A 19,940-nucleotide genomic window follows, 5' to 3' on the forward strand; every position below is an offset into this window, starting at 1 on the left:
TTCTTTGGATGCAACTCGGCATTCTTTGTCCTCCAAACACGACGAGTTGAGTTTTTACAAAAAAGTTATATTTTGGTTTCATCTGACCATATGACATTCTCCCAAACTTCTTCTGGATCATCCAAATGCTCTCTAGCAAACTTCAGACGGGCCTGGACATGTACTGGCTTAAGCAGGGGGACACGTCTGGCACTGCAGGATTTGAGTCCCTGGCAGCATAGTGTGTTACTGATGGTAGGCTTTTGTTACTTTGGTCCCAGCTCTCTGCAGGTCATTCACTAAGTCCCCCAGTGTGGTTATGAGATTTTTGCTCACCGTTCTTGTGATCATTTTGACCCCACGGGGTGAGATCTTGCGTGGAGCCCCAGATCGAGGGAGATTATCAGTGGTCTTGTATGTCTTCCATTTTCTAATAATTGCTCCCACAGTTGATTTCTTCAAACCAAGCCGCTTACCTATTGCAGATTCAGTCTTCCCAGCCTGGTGCAGGTCTACAATTTTGTTTCTGGTGTCCTTTGACAGCTCTTTGTCTTGGCCATAGTGAATTTTGGAGTGAGACTGGTTGAGGTTGTGGACAGGTGTCTTTTATACTGATAACAAGTTCAAACTGTTGCCATTAATACAGGTAACGTGTGGAGGACAGAGGAGCCTCTTAAAGAATAAGTTGCAGGTCTGTGAGAGCCAGAAATCTTGCTTGTTTGTAGGTGACCAAATACTTATTTTCCACCATAATTTGCAAATAAATTCATAAAAAATCCTACAATGTGATTTTCTGGATTTTTTTCTCATTTTGTCTGTCATAGTTGAAGTGTACCTATTATGAAAATTACAGGCCTCATCTTTTTAAGTGGGAGAACTTGCACAATTGGTGGCTGACTAAATACTTTTTTTGCCCCACTGTATATATACACATATACAGTGCCTTGCGAAAAGTATTCGGCCCCCTTGAACTTTGCAACCTTTTGCCACATTTCAGGCTTCAAACATAAAGATATAAAACTGTATTATTTTGTGAAGAATCAACAACAAGTGGGACACAATCATGATGTGGAACGACATTTATTGGATATTTCAAACTTTTTTAACAAATCAAAAACTGAAAAATTGGGCGTGCAAAATTATTCAGCCCCCTTAAGTTAATACTTTGTAGCGCCAACTTTTGCTGCGATTACAGCTGTAAGTCGCTTGGGGTATGTCTCTATCAGTTTTGCACATCGAGAGACTGAAATTTTTTCCCATTCCTCCTTGCAAAACAGCTTGAGCTCAGTGAGGTTGGATGGAGAGCATTTGTGAACAGCAGTTTTCAGTTCTTTCCACAGATTCTCGATTGGATTAAGGTCTGGACTTTGACTTGGCCATTCTAACACCTGGATATGTTTATTTTTGAACCATTCCATTGTAGATTTTGCTTTATGTTTTGGATCATTGTCTTGTTGGAAGACAAATCTCCGTCCCAGTCTCAGGTCTTTTGCAGACTCCATCAGGTTTTCTTCCAGAATGGTCCTGTATTTGGCTCCATCCATCTTCCCATCAATTTTAACCATCTTCCATGTCCCTGCTGAAGAAAAGCAGGCCCAAACCATGATGCTGCCACCACCATGTTTGACAGTGGGGATGGTGTGGTCAGGGTGAAGAGCTGTGTTGCTTTTACGCCAAACAAAGTTTTGCATTGTTGCCAAAAAGTTCAATTTTGGTTTCATCTGACCAGAGCACCTTCTTCCACATATTTGGTGTGTCTCCCAGGTGGCTTGTGGCAAACTTTAAACAACACTTTTTATGGATATCTTGAAGAAATGGCTTTCTTCTTGCCACTCTTCCATAAAGGCCAGATTTGTGCAATATACGACTGATTGTTGTCCTATGGACAGAGTCTCCCACCTCAGCTGTACATCTCTGCAGTTCATCCAAAGTGATCATGGGCCTCTTGGCTGCATCTCTGATCAGTCTTCTCCTTGTATGAGCTGAAAGTTTAGAGGGACGGCCAGGTCTTGGTATATTTGCAGTGGTCTGATACTCCTTCCATTTCAATATTATCGCTTGCACAGTGCTCCTTGGGATGTTTAAAGCTTGGGAAATCTTTTTGTATCTAAATCCGGCTTTAAACTTATTCACAACAGTATCTCGGACCTGCCTGGTGTGTTCCTTGTTCTTCATGATGCTCTCTGCGCTTTTAACGGACCTCTGAGACTATCACAGTGCAGGTGCATTTATACGGAGACTTAAATACAATCCACCTGTGTGTAATCATCATCATTAGTCTTTTAGGTCAACATTGGATCATTCAGAGATCCTCACTGAACTTCTGGAGAGAGTTTGCTGCACTGAAAGTAAAGGGGCTGAATAATTTTGCACGCCCAATTTTTCAGTTTTTGATTTGTTAAAAAAGTTTGAAATATCCAATAAATGTCGTTCCACTTCATGATTGTGTCCCACTTGTTGATTCTTCACAAAAAAATACAGTTTTATATCTTTATGTTTGCAGCCTGAAATGTGGCAAAAGGTTGCAAAGTTCAAGGGGGGCGAATACTTTTCGCAAGGCACTGTATATAGTGAATTGGCCATACATTTATTTTCAATTGATGATTTTTAGGCCATATCAACAAGCCCTTCTTCAAGGGGGGCTTCAGTCCATCTGACTGTACAGTAGGAGCTAGACAGTGACAGACTGCCTGACCACAGGAAGCTTGTGCATGTGTGTCTTTGTCTGTTGGAACTGTCCTGTCAGAGACTTCCTAGTCCCTACAGCCCTGTCTGTTTTAAATCATATTTGTTATAGGCGGGTAAATTAAAGAGCTCTTTGTTAGTGATACAAAGCCTGGGAGTACTATACCTCAGTCCTCATACATTCGTCTGTTAAAGTCCCCCTTAGAAGACAGTGAGTAAAATAAAAAAAAAAAGTGTTTTGATGTTATTAAAACTCAAACTTCATAATTCAAATCCTTACCCCTTGGTCAGTAATGTTCCAATAACCGGCTTTATGGTTCCCAGGTAGAGCCTGCTCAGACAGGGCAAGGATCTGTAGCTGTGTTACACTGAAAGTCCTCGTCACACGATGAGACTGAGAAAAGGTGCTTGCTGGTCGACTTTCTCTTTTCCGATTTTTTTAGTCATGAACGGTTTTTATTTAATTGCTATATTTTGACTGCATTTCATTCAATGTTTACTGTGCCTGGTGTCTTTCATTCTATAGTCCGCTCCCTGTTGTTGTAGCAGAAGGACGCACATAGCTTTGGTCTCTGTAGCCCGAAACATTGATTCAACACACACATACATATCACACAGATTAGAACTTATATACACACATACATAGATTTGAGTGACAAAGTCAATACGCTGCATTTCAAACAGTCAGGAATAATCTAATCAGGGTTTGTAAAATTATACCTTGGCTAAATATAAGCCTTCCACAATCATAAGTAATAATTAAATTATTTATCAAAATAGTTTAACCTGCTTTTTGGCAATAATCACTGATCCGGCTTTCAAGTCTATGAAAATGACCTTTTTGTTAAATTTAACCAGAACCATGCACAATGCACTAATGATGAGCAGGTTGACTTTTATTGTTATGAGTCTTGTCCTGGAGGCAGAACTGAGTGATTTCCCATTTGATAGGCCAACTGCAGTGTCAAAACTGGCTATATTGTAAAAGATTCCTGAAAACAAAAATGTGCTTTATAATCTTAAAGGCATACTTTGGGATTTTGGCAATGAAGCCCTTTATCTACTTCCTACGAGTCAGAATAACTCATGGATACCATTTGTATGTCTCTGCATCCAGTATGAAGGAAGTTGGAGGTAATTTTGCAAGCCATTACTAACTAGATTAAGCAATGACTAGAAGTCTACGGTATTTACTAGCATCCTAGCAGTTACCCATAGACGTACAGTCATTGCGTTAACACTAGCTAGCAAATGAGCTAACACTAGCTGGCAACTTCCTTCAAATTGCACTTAGAGGTACAGCATAAAAATGTCCTCCACTGGTTCATCTGACTCTGGGGAAGTAAATAAAGGGCTTCATTGCCAAATTCCAAAAGTATCCCTTTAGCTGCAGGTTAGCGTTAGGCATTAGGGTTAGCAGTGTGGTTGGGGTTAAGGTTAGGTTAGAAATCTGATTTTATGACTTTGTGGCAGTGCCAGCTCGTGACCACTCTGCAAGAGCTGCCTCCAATATTCACAAAAAAAACACTAACCTGCTAATAATGACCAACTTCTTATAGCAGGCACTATAGAAAATTTAAGGAAAACCCCACCCAAAAACTATCTTCTGGTATTTATTTCATTAGTCCATTGTTGATATAGTCTCAAAATGTTTTGCATGTCAGCAATCAAGTTTTCAAGAAACTGCATCGTATTGGCTGTAGTCTTGAAAACATGATTGCTGACATGCCAAACATTTTGGGACTATATCAACAATGGACTAGTGAAATGCATACCAATAGATAGTTTGAGACCTACTGTATGTTAAAGGAAATTCCACCCAATAACTCTCAAGCACAAGCCCGCATGCTTGTGAGTAGCCAGCGAATCTATTTGCTTGCTAACAAGGTAGAGCAGTTGAACTGCTATGAATACACCCTCCTGTCCGTCTCCAACTGTTTGAACAACATAGCCTGTTCACTTTGTTTAGATGTTGAAATCAAGTGGCCTACCTGGATAAGAAGATGCCCATTTCTTAGATTGAGAACGAGTTGCCAATTCCTTATATAAAATGAGTATTTTTTATGTTCATTGCACATTTATAAAACAAACTAGATAGCTAGCACATAACAGTCTGTAGCTAAAATGCTGTTGGTGGACAAGGAGATAGGATAGACACAGCGTGGCAGACAGGGCGATGGCAGGACTCTGACAGAAGGAATCTGCTTCCTGTTATAAAGAGCACATCACAGAACCCTCACTTACAGGGTTCAATTCCCCCCTCTCTCTTCTGCGCTCATCCCCCTCCTCCCACTAAACTGGGTCAAATCATTCAGTGGTAGCTCAGCTCAGCCACCATGCGTCAAGTGTCAGAAACTGTCTGCTCAAAATCACACAGCTCTGGGAGGTTCAGGGCTGTTTTTACTGCCAACACACACCACAGACATGAATCTGAATAAAACCCAATGCATCAGAATACGGTTGAGATTAATTCATCAGCACGACATCATATAGACTGGGAATACTAGATATGGGTAAACCCTTAACAAAGACAGTGGGAAGAGGAGAGAATCCTACCATACAGGGACAATCAGTCAACAACAGAGAAACACTATAACTGCCCTTTCTTTCCTTCTCCTGCAGTTATTCTATCGCTTTTTATTTCTCTCCATCTAACCAGAGTGGCTACCTCTCATACCTCACTCAACATGTCCCCCTCCTCTCTCTCCCCCCCCCCTCTTTCTCCATGTCTCAACCTCCCCATTCCTTTTCCTTAAAATCGGTAGGATACTCACCTCCCTCCCTGCAGTCTCTGTGTCCTGATCATCCCTGCAACGCTGTAGAGACCATCTTTACGCGGCGGAAACACACACACTCACCAATCAACATACCCCCACGTCTCAGTCACTAGCCAGCCCCCCTTCTCTAACGCACACACTCTCGCTGTTCCTTAGTAACAGCAGAATTGGAGCCTCCCTCATTCTTCCCCCTCCAGTCCCCTCCCTTTAATTAATTATTTATATATATATATAATTATTTTTTATTAAATCGCTCGCTCTGCAGTGGAGGAATAAATATTTTAGCGACAAATGAATTGTGGCTCTTCTCAGTTCTCTTCCCCCTGCTTGCAATATGTAACAGAGTACTGTGTGTGTGCAAATATGAATTTATGAAACACTGTCTCCATACATCATTTATTACTTAAAAAGGCAAATGGCTCTCGTAACATGCCATACACTTGTTCCTAAACCATACAGTATACATAATTGTACACTGCAATATGCACACACAAATAACATATGGTCTCCTATGGCTGCCACCGCTCAAATGTATATTTACCCAAACAAGTAGTGCTGTAAATCACACCGTGTGAGAGCTGCATCACTGACAATTCACTAGCACTCAAGCCAGAGTCCCTCCCCACTCACTAGAGGCTGCTGGGTAATGGAGTCCTGGCCAGGTCTGTGTGACTACTCATACTGAGGGAAACTGAGAAAAAGGCTGGTGTGTGTGTATACAGTTGAAGTCGGAAGTTTACATGCACTTAGGTTGGAGTCATTAAAACGCATTTTTCAACCACTCCAAAGTTCTTGTTAACAAACTATAGTTTTGGCAAGTCGGTTAGGACATCTACTTTGAGAATGACAAGTCATTTTGCCAACAATTGTTTACAGACAATTGTTTACAGATTATTTCACTGTATCACAATTCCAGTGGGTCAGAAGTTTACACGCACTATGTTGACTTTGCCTTTAAACTGCTTGGAAACTTCCTGAAAATTATGTCATGGTTTTAGAAGCTTCTGACAGACTAAGACATCATTTGAGTCAATTGGAGGAGTACCTGTGGATGTATTTCAAGTCCTACCTTCAAACTCAGTGCATCTTTACTTGACATCATGGGAAAATCAAAAGAAATCAGCCAAGACCTCAGATAAAAAAATTGTAGACCTCCACAAGTCTGGTTTATCCTTGGGAGCAATTTCCAAATGCCTGAAGGTACCACGTTCATCTGTACAAACAATAGTACGCAAGTATAAACACCATGGGACCACGCAGCCGCCATACCGCTCAGGAAGGAGACGCGTTCTGTCTCCTAGAGATGAACGTACTTTGGTGCGAAAAGTGCAAATCAATCCCAGAACAGCAGCAAAAGGATCTTGTGAAGATGCTGCAGGAAACAGGTGCAAAAGTATCTATATCCACAGTAAGTAGAGTTCTACATAAGTATAACCTGAAAGGCCGCTCAGCAAGGAAAAAGCAACTGCTCCAAAGCCACCATTAAAAAAGCCAGACTACGGTTTGCAATTGCACATGGGGACAAAGATTGTAATTTTTGGAGAAATGTCTTCTGGTCTGATGAAACAAAAATATAACTATTTGGCCATAATGACCATCGTTATGTTTGGAGGAAAAGGGGGGAGGCTTGCAAGCCGAAGAACAACCGTGAAGCACGGGGGTGGCAGCATCATGTTGTGGGGGTGCTTTGCTGCAGGAGGAACTGGTGCACTTCACAAAATAGATTGCATCATGAGGATGGAAAATTATGTGGATATATTGAAGCAACACCTCGAGACATCAGTCAGGAAGTTAAAGCTTGGTCGCAAATGGGTCTTCCAAATGGACAATGACCCCAAGCACACTTCCAAAGCTGTGGCAAAATGGCTTAAGGATAACAAAGTCAAGGTATTGGAGTGGCCATTACAAAGCCCTGACCTCAATCTGATAGAAAATTTGTGGGCAGAACTGAAAATGTGTGTGTGTGCAAAGAGACCTACAAACCTGTCTCAGTTACACCACCTCTGACAGGAGGAATGGGCCAAAATTCACCCAACGTTCTGTGGGAAGGCTACCCGAAACGTTTGACCCAAGTTAAACAATTTAAAGGCAATGCTACCAAATACTAATTGAGTGTATGTACCACTGGGAACGTGATGAAAGAAATAAAAGCTGAAATAAATCCCTCTACTATTATTCTGACATTTCACAATCTTAAAATAAAGTGGTGATCCTAACTGACCTAAAACAGGGAATATTTACTAGGATTAAATGTCAGGAATTGTGAAAAACTGAGTTGAACTGTAATTTGGCTAAGGTGCATGTAAACTTCCGACTTCAACTGCATACACAGAGAAACTAGCAGACACACAGAAGGTGTTCTCAGGGTAGTCACTGTTCCTCAGGGAATTATAGATGAAACACACTACACCCTGGCTCAGGTACCCCGGCTTCATGAGCTACAGAGCACAACGGTAAGACATGAACACATCTCCAGGGAATTATTCTAGTGTTATCATAACACTATCAAGTTCCTGGTGTAGTTTGTCCTTTACTAATTAATCATGTGGCAGATGTTGAATGTAGAGGACATCAGATGAGTGACCATGAGAGGACAGCACAGTGACCATGCTCCCTCTGATGTTACTTAATAGAAATACCTTAGCGTTCCCTCAAAGTCTTAGTTGTGTAACCAAAGCGTTGTTTAGGGATTTACAAGGACAAATGTCAACGGAGAGTGATTCAGAGAGAAGGCCCTCCCTATGACCAATGGGGTTAGGGTTGAGAGAGAATGAGTGGGGTGAGGTAAAGGTACGTCTGGGTAGTATACAGTATTTTACAATAAAACAGTATTGATGCACAGTATTGTGTTTTTACTTTACCTTCTATAACGTATTTGAATGTTTGGTTTGTTAAAGGTGATACGCCATTTTTACAGTTTATTTTGCTTCTTCATCCCTGTTCGAACTCTCTCTACATGCTGCTTTTCACACAGACCTTATCCTGCCCTGTCACTAAAGGAGCACATTTGTTGTTCCTCGACCACGAGACACTGCAAGGTCAATGCTGCACATCAAATTAATTTTTATTGGTCACATATACCCCACCTCTTTAAGGAATACCTAGGATAGGATAAAGTAATCCTCCTCACCCCCCCTTAAATGATTTAGATGCACTATTGTAAAGTGGCTGTTCCACTGGATGTCATAAGGTGAATTCACCAATTTGTAAGTCGCTCTGGATAAGAGCGTCTGCCAAATGACTTAAATGTAAATGTAAATATACGTGTTTGGCAGATGTTATTGCGGGTGTAAACAAAATGCTTGCCTGCAAAGTTTCCTAAGAGCTAGAAGCGAGGCAGCCCTCTGGTGAACTGTCGAAGTGGTTTGCTATAAATCGCAAGTCAAATCAGATTGTTTGCCTATATCGTGCAGACCTACATGGCAGTGTGGAAATGATTTCAAATGAGTGCAGGAAATGCAGATATTGATGAAAACACACATTTCTTTTGGGGGGGAGGGGGGTTGAAGTTGAATTGAACAGTATAAAACAAATCAGAACAGAGAAAAGACCCATTTAAAATAACGTAGAATGTATGTGTTGCCACCCTAGGGTCACACACTATTCATAAAGAAAATACATAATTTATTATTCAAAAACATAAAATACTGTCAAACCATCCATTATTTTTTTTTTTACCGTGATATGAAATGTGTCATTGGGCCAACAGCCAGAATCACAGCATTGAGAGGGATTAAAGCCCACTTTATCCCAAACACACAGAGCAGAAATAGTGAGGCTGTCCTCAGATTAACAACATGGTTACATAAATGATGATCTGAATCCGTTTCCCCGGAATGCAGGGACACTCCGGCCCACTTTAGCATCAGCACGCATTCTGCCATTACTAATACCGCCGATAGATATATAGTCAGCAGGTTAGGAGGGGATATGACTGGGCTTGGGGGAAGATGGGTGAAAATAAGAAAGACAGGAGGGGGGAAAAACTTTTAAAAGAATAAGGGAGGCTGTCCGAGGGAGGGAAAAGGAGAGAGATGGAGAACAGGAAAATCTATTTGGCTATACAAACCCAAGTGAGCGGTAGGGATCTAGGAATGGGCGATGGTCATCACATTACTCACTAATGTGAACCTCAAGGTAATCAATGGTGAACTGCCAAGGTCCATAATCACCCACAAACAACCACACACATTCCTTCAATAGCCCAGAAAGGTTAAGACTGCTGGAGCAGCGCTTAGATTCTCTCTCCAACTTGGTCACACAGGCACATAATTACTTAAATACTAAACCAACATGTTGCTGCATCTCAATAAAAAGGATTTCAACATAATCTTTCAAATTTTTGGCCAATTTCATGATATCCAATTGGTGCTGCAGCTCCCGTATGGACTTGGGAGAGGCGAAGGTCAAGAGCCTCTGAAATATGACCCCGCCAAGCCGTGCTGCATCTTGACACACTGCTCGCTTAATCCGGAAGCCAGCCACACCAATATGTTTAAGGAAACACTGCATAACTGGTGACCGTGTCAGCGTGCATGTGCCCGGCCTGCCATAGGAGTCGCTAGAGAGCAATGGGACAAGGACATCCCAGCCGGCAAAACCCTCCCTTAACCCGGACAACGCTGGGCCAATTGTGCTCAGTCTCATGGATCTCCTGGTTGCAGCTGGCTGCGGCACAGCCCTGGATCGGACCCGGGTCTGTAGTGACTCCTCAAGCACTAAGATGCAGTGCCTTAGACCGCTGCGCCACCCGGGAGGCCCCAAACCTTGGACTTCTGTACCACAATATTTATGATTGGTACTTCATTAATTAGATTGGTGCCTTATCCGTGTCTGTAATCCCATGCCAGTCTCAAACATACCTGTGCCTACATGCTGGTTTGCACATGTAGGTGCTCTCCACTCCCTCCTGTTCTGTTTAGCATGCCCTCCCTCTATCCCCATCTTCCCCTCCTCTCACCTGCAATCGTTTTCTGCTGTCCGGCACATTCTCCAGGTTGCCTTCTCCGCATCCCAGCCTGCCCTGGCTGCAGCGCAGCTCCCCGTCACCTCTATGTTTGCCTGTGAAGTTGCAGCCTGCAGCCTTACTGTCTACAACAGGAGCCCTCTGCCTCTTATCCTGAGAGAGGGCTACAGTCATCCCTCTCTCCTTCTCCCTTGGACCCACACCCCCTCCAAGACCTCCAGGCCCGGGATCCCTTGACCTGCCTCCCTCCCCTAGTGGAGGGGCCTTGTCCCCAGGCAGCGTGGCCCCATCTCTAGCCTCTTTATCGCCGGGCTCCAGGGCCTTGTGTCGGCTCTTAAAGAGGCTGTGGATACTCAGTACCGCCAGAGTGCACAGCACGTACATGATCCCGTCCGTCCGTGGAGACGGGCAGTTTGGTTCGCTCCGTTCTCACCCAAACAAAGTCCCCCTTGTTTGAATGGGACAGGAACTGTTGAAGTTCCACAGGTTGTTATGATAGCTTATAAGCTGTTATGGAGGGGTTCCATGGTTGAGGTCTAGGTGTGAATGGCAGTCAGAGCTCCAGGCGTATCTTCTGTGGTCTGGTCATAATTGTCATCAATTGGTGAGCTGAAGACTGGGTGCGAGAGATGGCAACAAGTGTATCCACAGCGAGAACAGTTCCAAAGTTCTATCCTGGACTGTAGTGTCTGTACTGTGCAATCTGTACTGCAGCCAAGTTCAAAGACGAAAAGACTACAAATATCCAGTCTACTCTCCTCTTTTACGGGATTCACCACAATACACAACGCCGGTGCTCTTCAGAGGGCGAGAGAGTTTCCAGTAGGGAGTCTCACTTTCTCTCCTCTGTGTGTGTGTTGATCCCCTGGACAATGGCAGTGCCCTAAATCTCATCAACTGTCTGATAATCCCCAAGTCTGTTCTCTGGTCAGCAGACACAGATGGACGAGAGGTGAGTGTGATCCTCAGATACACACTGTCACACACACGCCTGCTTTTATATCTCACCTGTGTCACTTGTGTCCCTGTGCCTCTACTAGTCCCTCCCACAGAACTACACACACACACACACACACCACCTTTACAGTTCCTCAGAACAACAATAAGGTTTTGGACTCTGTCCTGTAGTAAAGGCGATTGCTGTCCCTCTGCCAAGCCGGTGGAGCTCAGGTAACCCAAACCTCTAGGAGCAGACGGCTGGCTAAGTACCTCCAGGTAACTACAGACACACCACGTCCATCAACCATACACAGAAACTAGTAGATATTAAATCTACACCCAAGCAGATAACTCACTAAACCTTCACACACGCACTCAAACCCTAAACCGTTGCAAACTTCGAACAGTGTAGGAATGTCTCGGATGTTGATTCATCCTCCTCTGCCCTGCTAATTTATGTTTACAGTCCAGTCCAGGATGATGTAAAGAAGTTTCCAATTAAATTATTAACAGGTCCAAAGTAATGCCTCTCCCCTTTCCCTCTTCCTGCTGCGAACAGCCCGGGGACTGTCCAGTCCTCCCTGAAAAGTCCCTGGACAGAGAGAGGGGCGATATCTACACCCCTTCACTTGTTCAGTCACTCTCCATCTCCCGCTCCACTCATGCACAGAGTTTACGGTCCTATCATGTGCGGTTCTGCAACTCTCCAGAAAGAGAGAGAGAAAGTATCTTCATCCACTCTCGCTCTCACCCTCCCTTCCTGTGTTCTGTCCATCTGTCGCTGCGGGATAAGCACTGGAATGGGACAGAGCCGGCCACGCGCTGGTGATGTAACACATAATACACTATTGATATGGATGTAAAAAAAGCTTCCCACCTTCGTCCGTTAGGAGTTCCACCATATCAATTCAAACTGATCTCTGGGCTCTGAGGGTCGACCTCGTTAGTTGGTGTCCTGTATGCCTGACCGTCTTCCTGGTACGTGACAACCCTGCACGGTAACGCCATGACAACCGTGCAGCTATGGAACCAGGCCACAATGGGAACTGACAGTGTCGATCACGTCGGTTGAATCGTGATGTGAGGTCCACGGCAGTCAGCGAGGTCACTTTGTGCCCAGCGGTCCTGGTCATTCACAGTTCTGGTTCATTGTTCTGTGACATACTATAAACATGGAGCGATTCTCTAGCCTAACTTGGTCCTATGGGGCCAAAGGTGAAGTCCTCCGCTTGAGTGGTCACTTTTAGGATCCTAACGAAGCTGACGGGAAGGGACAGGGTACACACACACTTGGGGAGGGGACCCCAGAACAGAGGCTGGCTAGGATGAGCTACTACACACAATGAATAACACTAATAATGACACTATGACTGAATGAATCCCAAACTGCTCAGACCAGTGACCCAAACTAGTTGTGACCCACCAAGTCATCGTGGTCTCAGGGTAAACAATTTTCTGTTTGTAAATCCGTTACACTCCATTTAGTATGATATATTATGTTACGCCACATTATACGTCTTTCTCTGAGACAAGGTTGCTTGTTGCACCATAACAAAGGAGGATTATAGGGAGAATTTGTGTTGGTGGTTAGGGGAACTAAAAGGACAAATGTCAGGGAAATTTACATAGCAGGTTAGCTGAATTGGGTTAAGTCAAGAACAAGGGTTAGCTAAAATGTAAGTTGTCCCGGACGCGTCATCACTTCTGGATTGCTAGACCAACCCATTCGCCCCGACCAAATAGGAATTAGACCAAATATTATGCCAAAATGTGTTCCAACAGACCATTTGGGTAACACAAACTACCCACACCCTTTTGGCCCAAATTACCAGCACTATCGTGGGACTCAAATTGGCACTTTCAGCATCCCATGACAATACATGGCACGTGACAGGCCAGCTGAGCAACCACAGGAAGTGACCTGATTAACAAAAACAGAATGGTTAAGAAGTTCACCACCACTTTTATTTATGTATCTCACCTTTATATAACCAGGTAGGCAAGTTGAGAACAAGTTCTCATTTACAATTGCGACCTGGCCAAGATAAAGCAAAGCAGTTTGACACGAACAACACAGAGTTACACATGGAGTAAAAACAAACAGCCAATAGTACAGTAGAAAAATGAGTCTATATACAATGTGAGCAAATGAGGTGAGAAGGGAGGTAAAGGCAAAAAAGGACATGGTGGCGAAGTAAATACAATCTAGCAAGTAAAAAAATACAAATAAACACTGGAATGGTAGATTTGCAGTGGAAGAATGTGCAAAGTAGAGGTGCAAAGGAGCAAAAATAAATACAGTAGGGGGAGAGGTAGTTGTTTGGGCTAAATTATAGATGGGTTATGTACAGGTGCAGTAAACTGTGAGCTGCTCTAACAGCTGTTGCTTAAAGCTAGTGAGGGGGATAAGTGTTTCCAGTTTGAGATTTTTGCAGTTCGTTCCAGTCATTGGCAGCAGAGTACGGCCAAAGTAAGAATTGCTTTTGGGGGTGACCAGAGAGATATACCTGCTGGAGCGCGTGCTACAGGTGGGTGCTGCTATTGTGACCAGCGAGGTGAGATAAGGGGGGACTTTACCTAGCAGGGTCTTGAAGATGACCTGGAGCCAGTGGGTTTGGCGACGAGTATAAAGCGAGAGCGTACAGGTCGCAGTGGTGGGTAGTATATGGGGCTTTGGTGACAAAACGGATGGCACTGTGATAGACTGCATCCAATTTATTGAGTAGGGTATTGGAGGCTATTTTGTAAATGACGTCGCAGAAGTCGAGGATCGGTAGGATGGTCAGTTTTACAAGGGCATGTTTGGCAGCATGAGTGAAGGAGGCTTTGTTGCGAAATAGGAAGCCAATTCTAGATTTAACTTTGGATTGGAGATGTTTGATGCGAGTTTGGAAGGAGAGTTTACAGTCTAACCAGACACCTAGGTATTTGTAGTTATTCTAAGACAGAACCGTCCAGAGTAGTGATGTTGGACGGGCGGGCAGGCAGCGATCGGTTGAAGAGCATGCATTTAGTTTTACTTGTATTTAAGAGCAATTGGAGGCCACGGAAGGAGAGTTGTATGGCATTGAAGCTCGTCTGGAGGGTTGTTAACAGAGTCCAAAGAAGGGCCAGAAGTATACAGAATTGTGTCGTCTGTGTAGAGGTGGATCAGAGACTCACCAGCAGCAAGAGCGACATCATTGATGTATACAGAGAAGAGAGACGGTCCAAGAATTGAACCCTGTGGCACCCCCATAGAGACTGCCAGAGGCCCGGACAACAGGCCCACCGATTTGACTTGGCTTTCGAAGACCGTAGAAAGGCAGGGTAGGATATATATAGGTCTGTAGCAGTTTGTGTCAAGAGTGTCACCCCCCCTTTGAAGAGGGGGATTGCTTTCCAATCTTTGGGAATCTCAGACGACACGAAAGAGAGGTTGAACAGGCTAGTTAATAGGGGTTGCAACAATTTCTGCAGATCATTTTAGAAAGATAGGGTCCAGATTGTCTAGCCCGGCTGATTTGTAGGGGTCCAGATTATGCAGCTCTTTCAGAACATCAGCTGACTGGATTTGGGAGAAGGAGAATTGGGGAAGGCTTGGGCCAGTTGCTGTGGGATGTGCGGTGCTGTTGACCGGGTTAGGAGTAGCCAGGTGGAAACCATGGCCAGCCGTAGAAAAATGCTTATTGAAATTCTCAATTATAGTGGATTTATCAGTAGTGACAGTGTTTCCCATCCTCAGTGCAGTGGGCAGCTGGGAGGAGGTGTTCTTATTCTCCAAGGACTTTAGTGTCCCAGAATTTTTTTGAGTTTGTGTTGCAGGAAGCAAATTTCTGCTTGAAAAAGCTAGCCTTGGCTTTTCTAACTGCCTGTGTGTATTGGTTTCTAGCTTCCCTGAAAAGTTGCATATCACAGGGGCTGTTTAATGCTAATGCAGAACGCTATAGGATGTTTTTGTGTTGGTTAAGGGCAGTCTGGTCTGGAGAGAACCCGGGGCTATTCCTGTTCCTGGTTTTAAATGTCTTGAATGGGGCATGCTTATTTAAGATGGTGAGGAAGGCATTTCAAAAAAAATAACCAGGCATCCTCTGACGGGATGAGATCAATGTCCTTCCAGGATACCCCGGCCAGGTCGATTAGAAAGGCTTGGTTTTCCGGTTCCGGGTTGGAGCGAGCGGTCGCATCTACACTTCGGTCCGCAGGTAGTATAACTTTTCATTACATTTTTCATTACATTTCATTATAGTACAACGGTTTGATTTGTCTAATCTTAGCAATTTCTTCTTAGCTAGCTACATAGCCGTCTTTGTATCAAAGATAATTGCATAATTATCGTATTTCGTCGTCCTAACGTAGTCTACACTGCTATCTGCCCAGCAGCTAGCTAAGCAGCTAGCTAACGTCCACTGTCCACCAGCACTGTAGAAACTATTACACTCAACTGAACGACTCGATTAGCGTAGTGTCAGCTAGCTACATAGTTGTCTTCGCTGTCTTCGTATCCAAGATAATTGTGTAGTTTAGAGTGTGTAGACTTAGAGTGATTATCTTAATTTACCGAGGTTAGCTAGCCAGCTATTTGTCGTTCTTAACGTAGGAGATGCTGCTAGCTAGCTAGCCAACAGCTAGCCAACCTCTACCGAATTGAACTTCAACTACCCGGTCAACATTCCGCGTCGCTCCACAGGTAGTATCACATTTTCATTTTCACTTCATTACAGTACAACGGTTTGATTTGTTTGATCGTAGCTAGCTAGCTACATAGCCGTCTTTGTATCTAAGACAATTGTGTAGCCTAGAGCGATTTTCTAGGTTAGCTAGCCAGCTATTGTCGTTCTTTTAACGTAACGTAACGCAATCAACACTGCTAGCTAGCTAGCTAGCTAGCCCCCGAATAGCAGCACTGTAGAAACTATTACACTCGACGGAACGACTTGATTAGTGTAGTGTCAACATCGCAGCCACTACCAGCTAGCCTACAAAGTCAACAACGCAGCCACTGCCAGCTAGCCTACTCCAGCAGTACTGTATCATTTCAATCATTTTAGTCAATAAGATTCTTGCTACGTAAGCTTAACTTTCTGAACATTCGAGACGTGTAGTCCACTTGTCATTCCAATCTCCTTTGCATTAGCGTAGCCTCTTCTGTAGCCTGTCAACTATGTGTCTATCTATCCCTGTTCTCTCCTCTCTGCACAGACCATACAAACGCTCCACACCGCGTGGCCGCGGCCACCCTAATCTGGTGGTCCCAGCGCGCACGACCCACGTGGAGTTCCAGGTCTCCGGTAGCCTCTGGAACTGCCGATCTGCGGCCAACAAGGCAGAGTTCATCTCAGCCTATGCCTCCCTCCAGTCCCTCGACTTCTTGGCACTGACGGAAACATGGATCACCACAGATAACACTGCTACTCCTACTGCTCTCTCTTCGTCCGCCCACGTGTTCTCGCACACCCCGAGAGCTTCTGGCCAGCGGGGTGGTGGCACCGGGATCCTCATCTCTCCCAAGTGGTCATTCTCTCTCTCTCCCCTTACCCATCTGTCTATCGCCTCCTTTGAATTCCATGCTGTCACAGTTACCAGCCCTTTCAAGCTTAACATCCTTATCATTTATCGCCCTCCAGGTTCCCTCGGAGAGTTCATCAATGAGCTTGATGCCTTGATAAGCTCCTTTCCTGAGGACGGCTCACCTCTCACAGTCCTGGACGACTTTAACCTCCCCACGTCTACCTTTGACTCATTCCTCTCTGCCTCCTTCTTTCCACTCCTCTCCTCTTTTGACCTCACCCTCTCACCTTCCCCCCTACTCACAAGGCAGGCAATACGCTCGACCTCATCTTTACTAGATGCTGTTCTTCCACTAACCTCATTGCAACTCCCCTCCAAGTCTCCGACCACTACCTTGTATCCTTTTCCCTCTCGCTCTCATCCAACACTTCCCACACTGCCCCTACTCGGATGGTATCGCGCCGTCCCAACCTTCGCTCTCTCTCCCCCGCTACTCTCTCCTCTTCCATCCTATCATCTCTTCCCTCTGCTCATACCTTCTCCAACCTATCTCCTGATTCTGCCTCCTCAACCCTCCTCTCTTCCCTTTCTGCATCCTTTGACTCTCTATGTCCCCTATCCTCCAGGCCGGCTCGGTCCTCCCCTCCCGCTCCGTTGCTCGACGACTCATTGCGAGCTCACAGAACAGAGCTCCGGGCAGCCGAGCGGAAATGGAGGAAAACTCGCCTCCCTGCGGACCTGGCATCCTTTCACTCCCTCCTCTCTACATTTTCCTCCTCTGTCTCTGCTGCTAAAGCCACTTTCTACCACTCTAAATTCCAAGCATCTGCCTCTAACCCTAGGAAGCTCTTTGCCACCTTCTCCTCCCTCCTGAATCCTCCTCCCCCCCCTCCTCCCTCTCTGCAGATGACTTCGTCAACCATTTTGAAAAGAAGGTCGACGACATCCGATCCTCGTTTGCTAAGTCAAACGACACCGCTGGTTCTGCTCACACTGCCCTACCCTGTGCTCTGACCTCTTTCTCCCCTCCCTCTCCAGATGAAATCTCGCTTCTTGTGACGGCCGGCCGCCCAACAACCTGCCCGTTTGACCCTATCCCCTCCTCTCTTCTCCAGACCATTTCCGGAGACCTTCTCCCTTACCTCACCTCGCTCATCAACTCATCCCTGACCGCTGGCTACGTCCCTTCCGTCTTCAAGAGAGCGAGAGTTGCACCCCTTCTGAAAAAACCTACACTCGATCCCTCCGATGTCAACAACTACAGACCAGTATCCCTTCTTTCTTTTCTCTCCAAAACTCTTGAACGTGCCGTCCTTGGCCAGCTCTCCCGCTATCTCTCTCAGAATGACCTTCTTGATCCAAATCAGTCAGGTTTCAAGACTAGTCATTCAACTGAGACTGCTCTTCTCTGTATCACGGAGGCGCTCCGTACTGCTAAAGCTAACTCTCTCTCCTCTGCTCTCATCCTTCTAGACCTATCGGCTGCCTTCGATACTGTGAACTATCAGATCCTCCTCTCCACCCTCTCCGAGTTGGGCATCTCCGGCGCGGCCCACGCTTGGATTGCGTCCTACCTGACAGGTCGCTCCTACCAGGTGGCGTGGCGAGAATCTGTCTCCTCGCCACGCGCTCTCACCACTGGTGTCCCCCAGGGCTCTGTTCTAGGCCCTCTCCTATTCTCGCTATACACCAAGTCACTTGGCTCTGTCATAACCTCACATGGTCTCTCCTATCATTGCTATGCAGACGACACACAATTAATCTTCTCCTTTCCCCCTTCTGATGACCAGGTGGCGAATCGCATCTCTGCATGTCTGGCAGACATATCAGTGTGGATGACGGATCACCACCTCAAGCTGAACCTCGGCAAGACGGAGCTGCTCTTCCTCCCGGGGAAGGACTGCCCGTTCCATGATCTCGCCATCACGGTTGACAACTCCATTGTGTCCTCCTCCCAGAGCGCTAAGAACCTTGGCGTGATCCTGGACAACACCCTGTCGTTCTCAACCAACATCATGGCGGTGGCCCGTTCCTGTAGGTTCATGCTCTACAACATCCGCAGAGTACGACCCTGCCTCACACAGGAAGCGCCGCAGGTCCTAATCCAGGCACTTGTCATCTCCCGTCTGGATTACTGCAACTCGCTGTTGGCTGGGCTCCCTGCCTGTGCCATTAAACCCCTACAACTCATCCATAACGCCGCAGCCCGTCTGGTGTTCAACCTTCCCAAGTTATCTCACGTCACCCCGCTCCTCCGCTCTCTCCACTGGCTTCCAGTTGAAGCTCGCATCCGCTACAAGACCATGGTGCTTGCCTACGGAGCTGTGAGGGGAACGGCACCGCAGTACCTCCAGGCTCTGATCAGGCCCTACACCCTAACAAGGCCACTGCGTTCATCCACCTCTGGCCTGCTCGCCTCCCTACCACTGAGGAAGTACAGTTCCCGCTCAGCCCAGTCAAAACTGTTCGCTGCTCTGGCCCCCCAATGGTGGAACAAACTCCCTCACGACGCCAGGACAGCGGAGTCAATCACCACCTTCCGGAGACACCTGAAACCCCACCTCTTCAAGGAATACCTAGGATAGGATAAGTAATCCTTCTCACCCCCCCTTAATGATTTAGATGCACTATTGTAAAGTGGCTGTTCCACTGGATGTCAGAAGGTGAATTCACCAATTTGTAAGTCGCTCTGAATAAGAGCGTCTGCTAAATGACTTAAATGTAAATGTATGTTAAATGCTTGCTCGCTGAAGTGTTTCAGGGAGCGTTTGACAGTGATGAGTGGAGGTTGTTTGACCGCTGACCCATTACAGATGCAGGCAATGAGGCAGTGATCGCTGAGATCTTGGTTGAAAACAGCAGAGGTGTATTTAGAGGGCAAGCTGGTTAGGATGATATCTATGAGGGTGCCCATGTTTACAGCTTTGGGGTGGTACCTGGTAGGTTCATTGATAATTTGTGTGAGATTGAGGGCATCAAGCTTAGATTGTAAGATGGCTGGGGTGTTAAGCATGTTACAGTTTAGATTGCCTAGTAACACGAGTTCTGAAGATAGATGGGGGGCAATCAGTTCACATATGGTGTCCAGAGCACAGCTGGGGGGT

General features: G+C 45.5%; 1 protein-coding gene across 5 annotated transcripts in view; it reads right to left on the bottom strand.

Annotated features, from left to right (window-relative positions):
* LOC135538866 (kinesin-like protein KIFC3) overlaps window positions 1-19,940 on the bottom strand; it is a 76,715-nt gene that overhangs the window by 35,257 nt on the left and 21,518 nt on the right. The window contains exon 1 of one of the 5 annotated variants that reach the window (XM_064964748.1): window positions 10,402-11,360. The exons of 2 other annotated variants lie outside the window; for them this stretch is intronic. In XM_064964748.1, coding sequence (XP_064820820.1) covers window positions 10,402-10,791 — 390 coding nt within the window. In that variant the 5' untranslated portion in view covers window positions 10,792-11,360. Of the gene's footprint in view, window positions 1-5,438; window positions 5,547-10,401; window positions 11,361-19,940 lie in introns of those variants that run through there. 2 more of the 5 variants (XM_064964749.1, XM_064964751.1) reach the window with 2 other exon arrangements.

Source organism: Oncorhynchus masou, unplaced genomic scaffold (genome assembly GCF_036934945.1).
Source record: "Oncorhynchus masou masou isolate Uvic2021 unplaced genomic scaffold, UVic_Omas_1.1 unplaced_scaffold_14___fragment_4___debris, whole genome shotgun sequence".
In the NCBI taxonomy this organism is placed as follows: domain Eukaryota; kingdom Metazoa; phylum Chordata; class Actinopteri; order Salmoniformes; family Salmonidae; genus Oncorhynchus; species Oncorhynchus masou.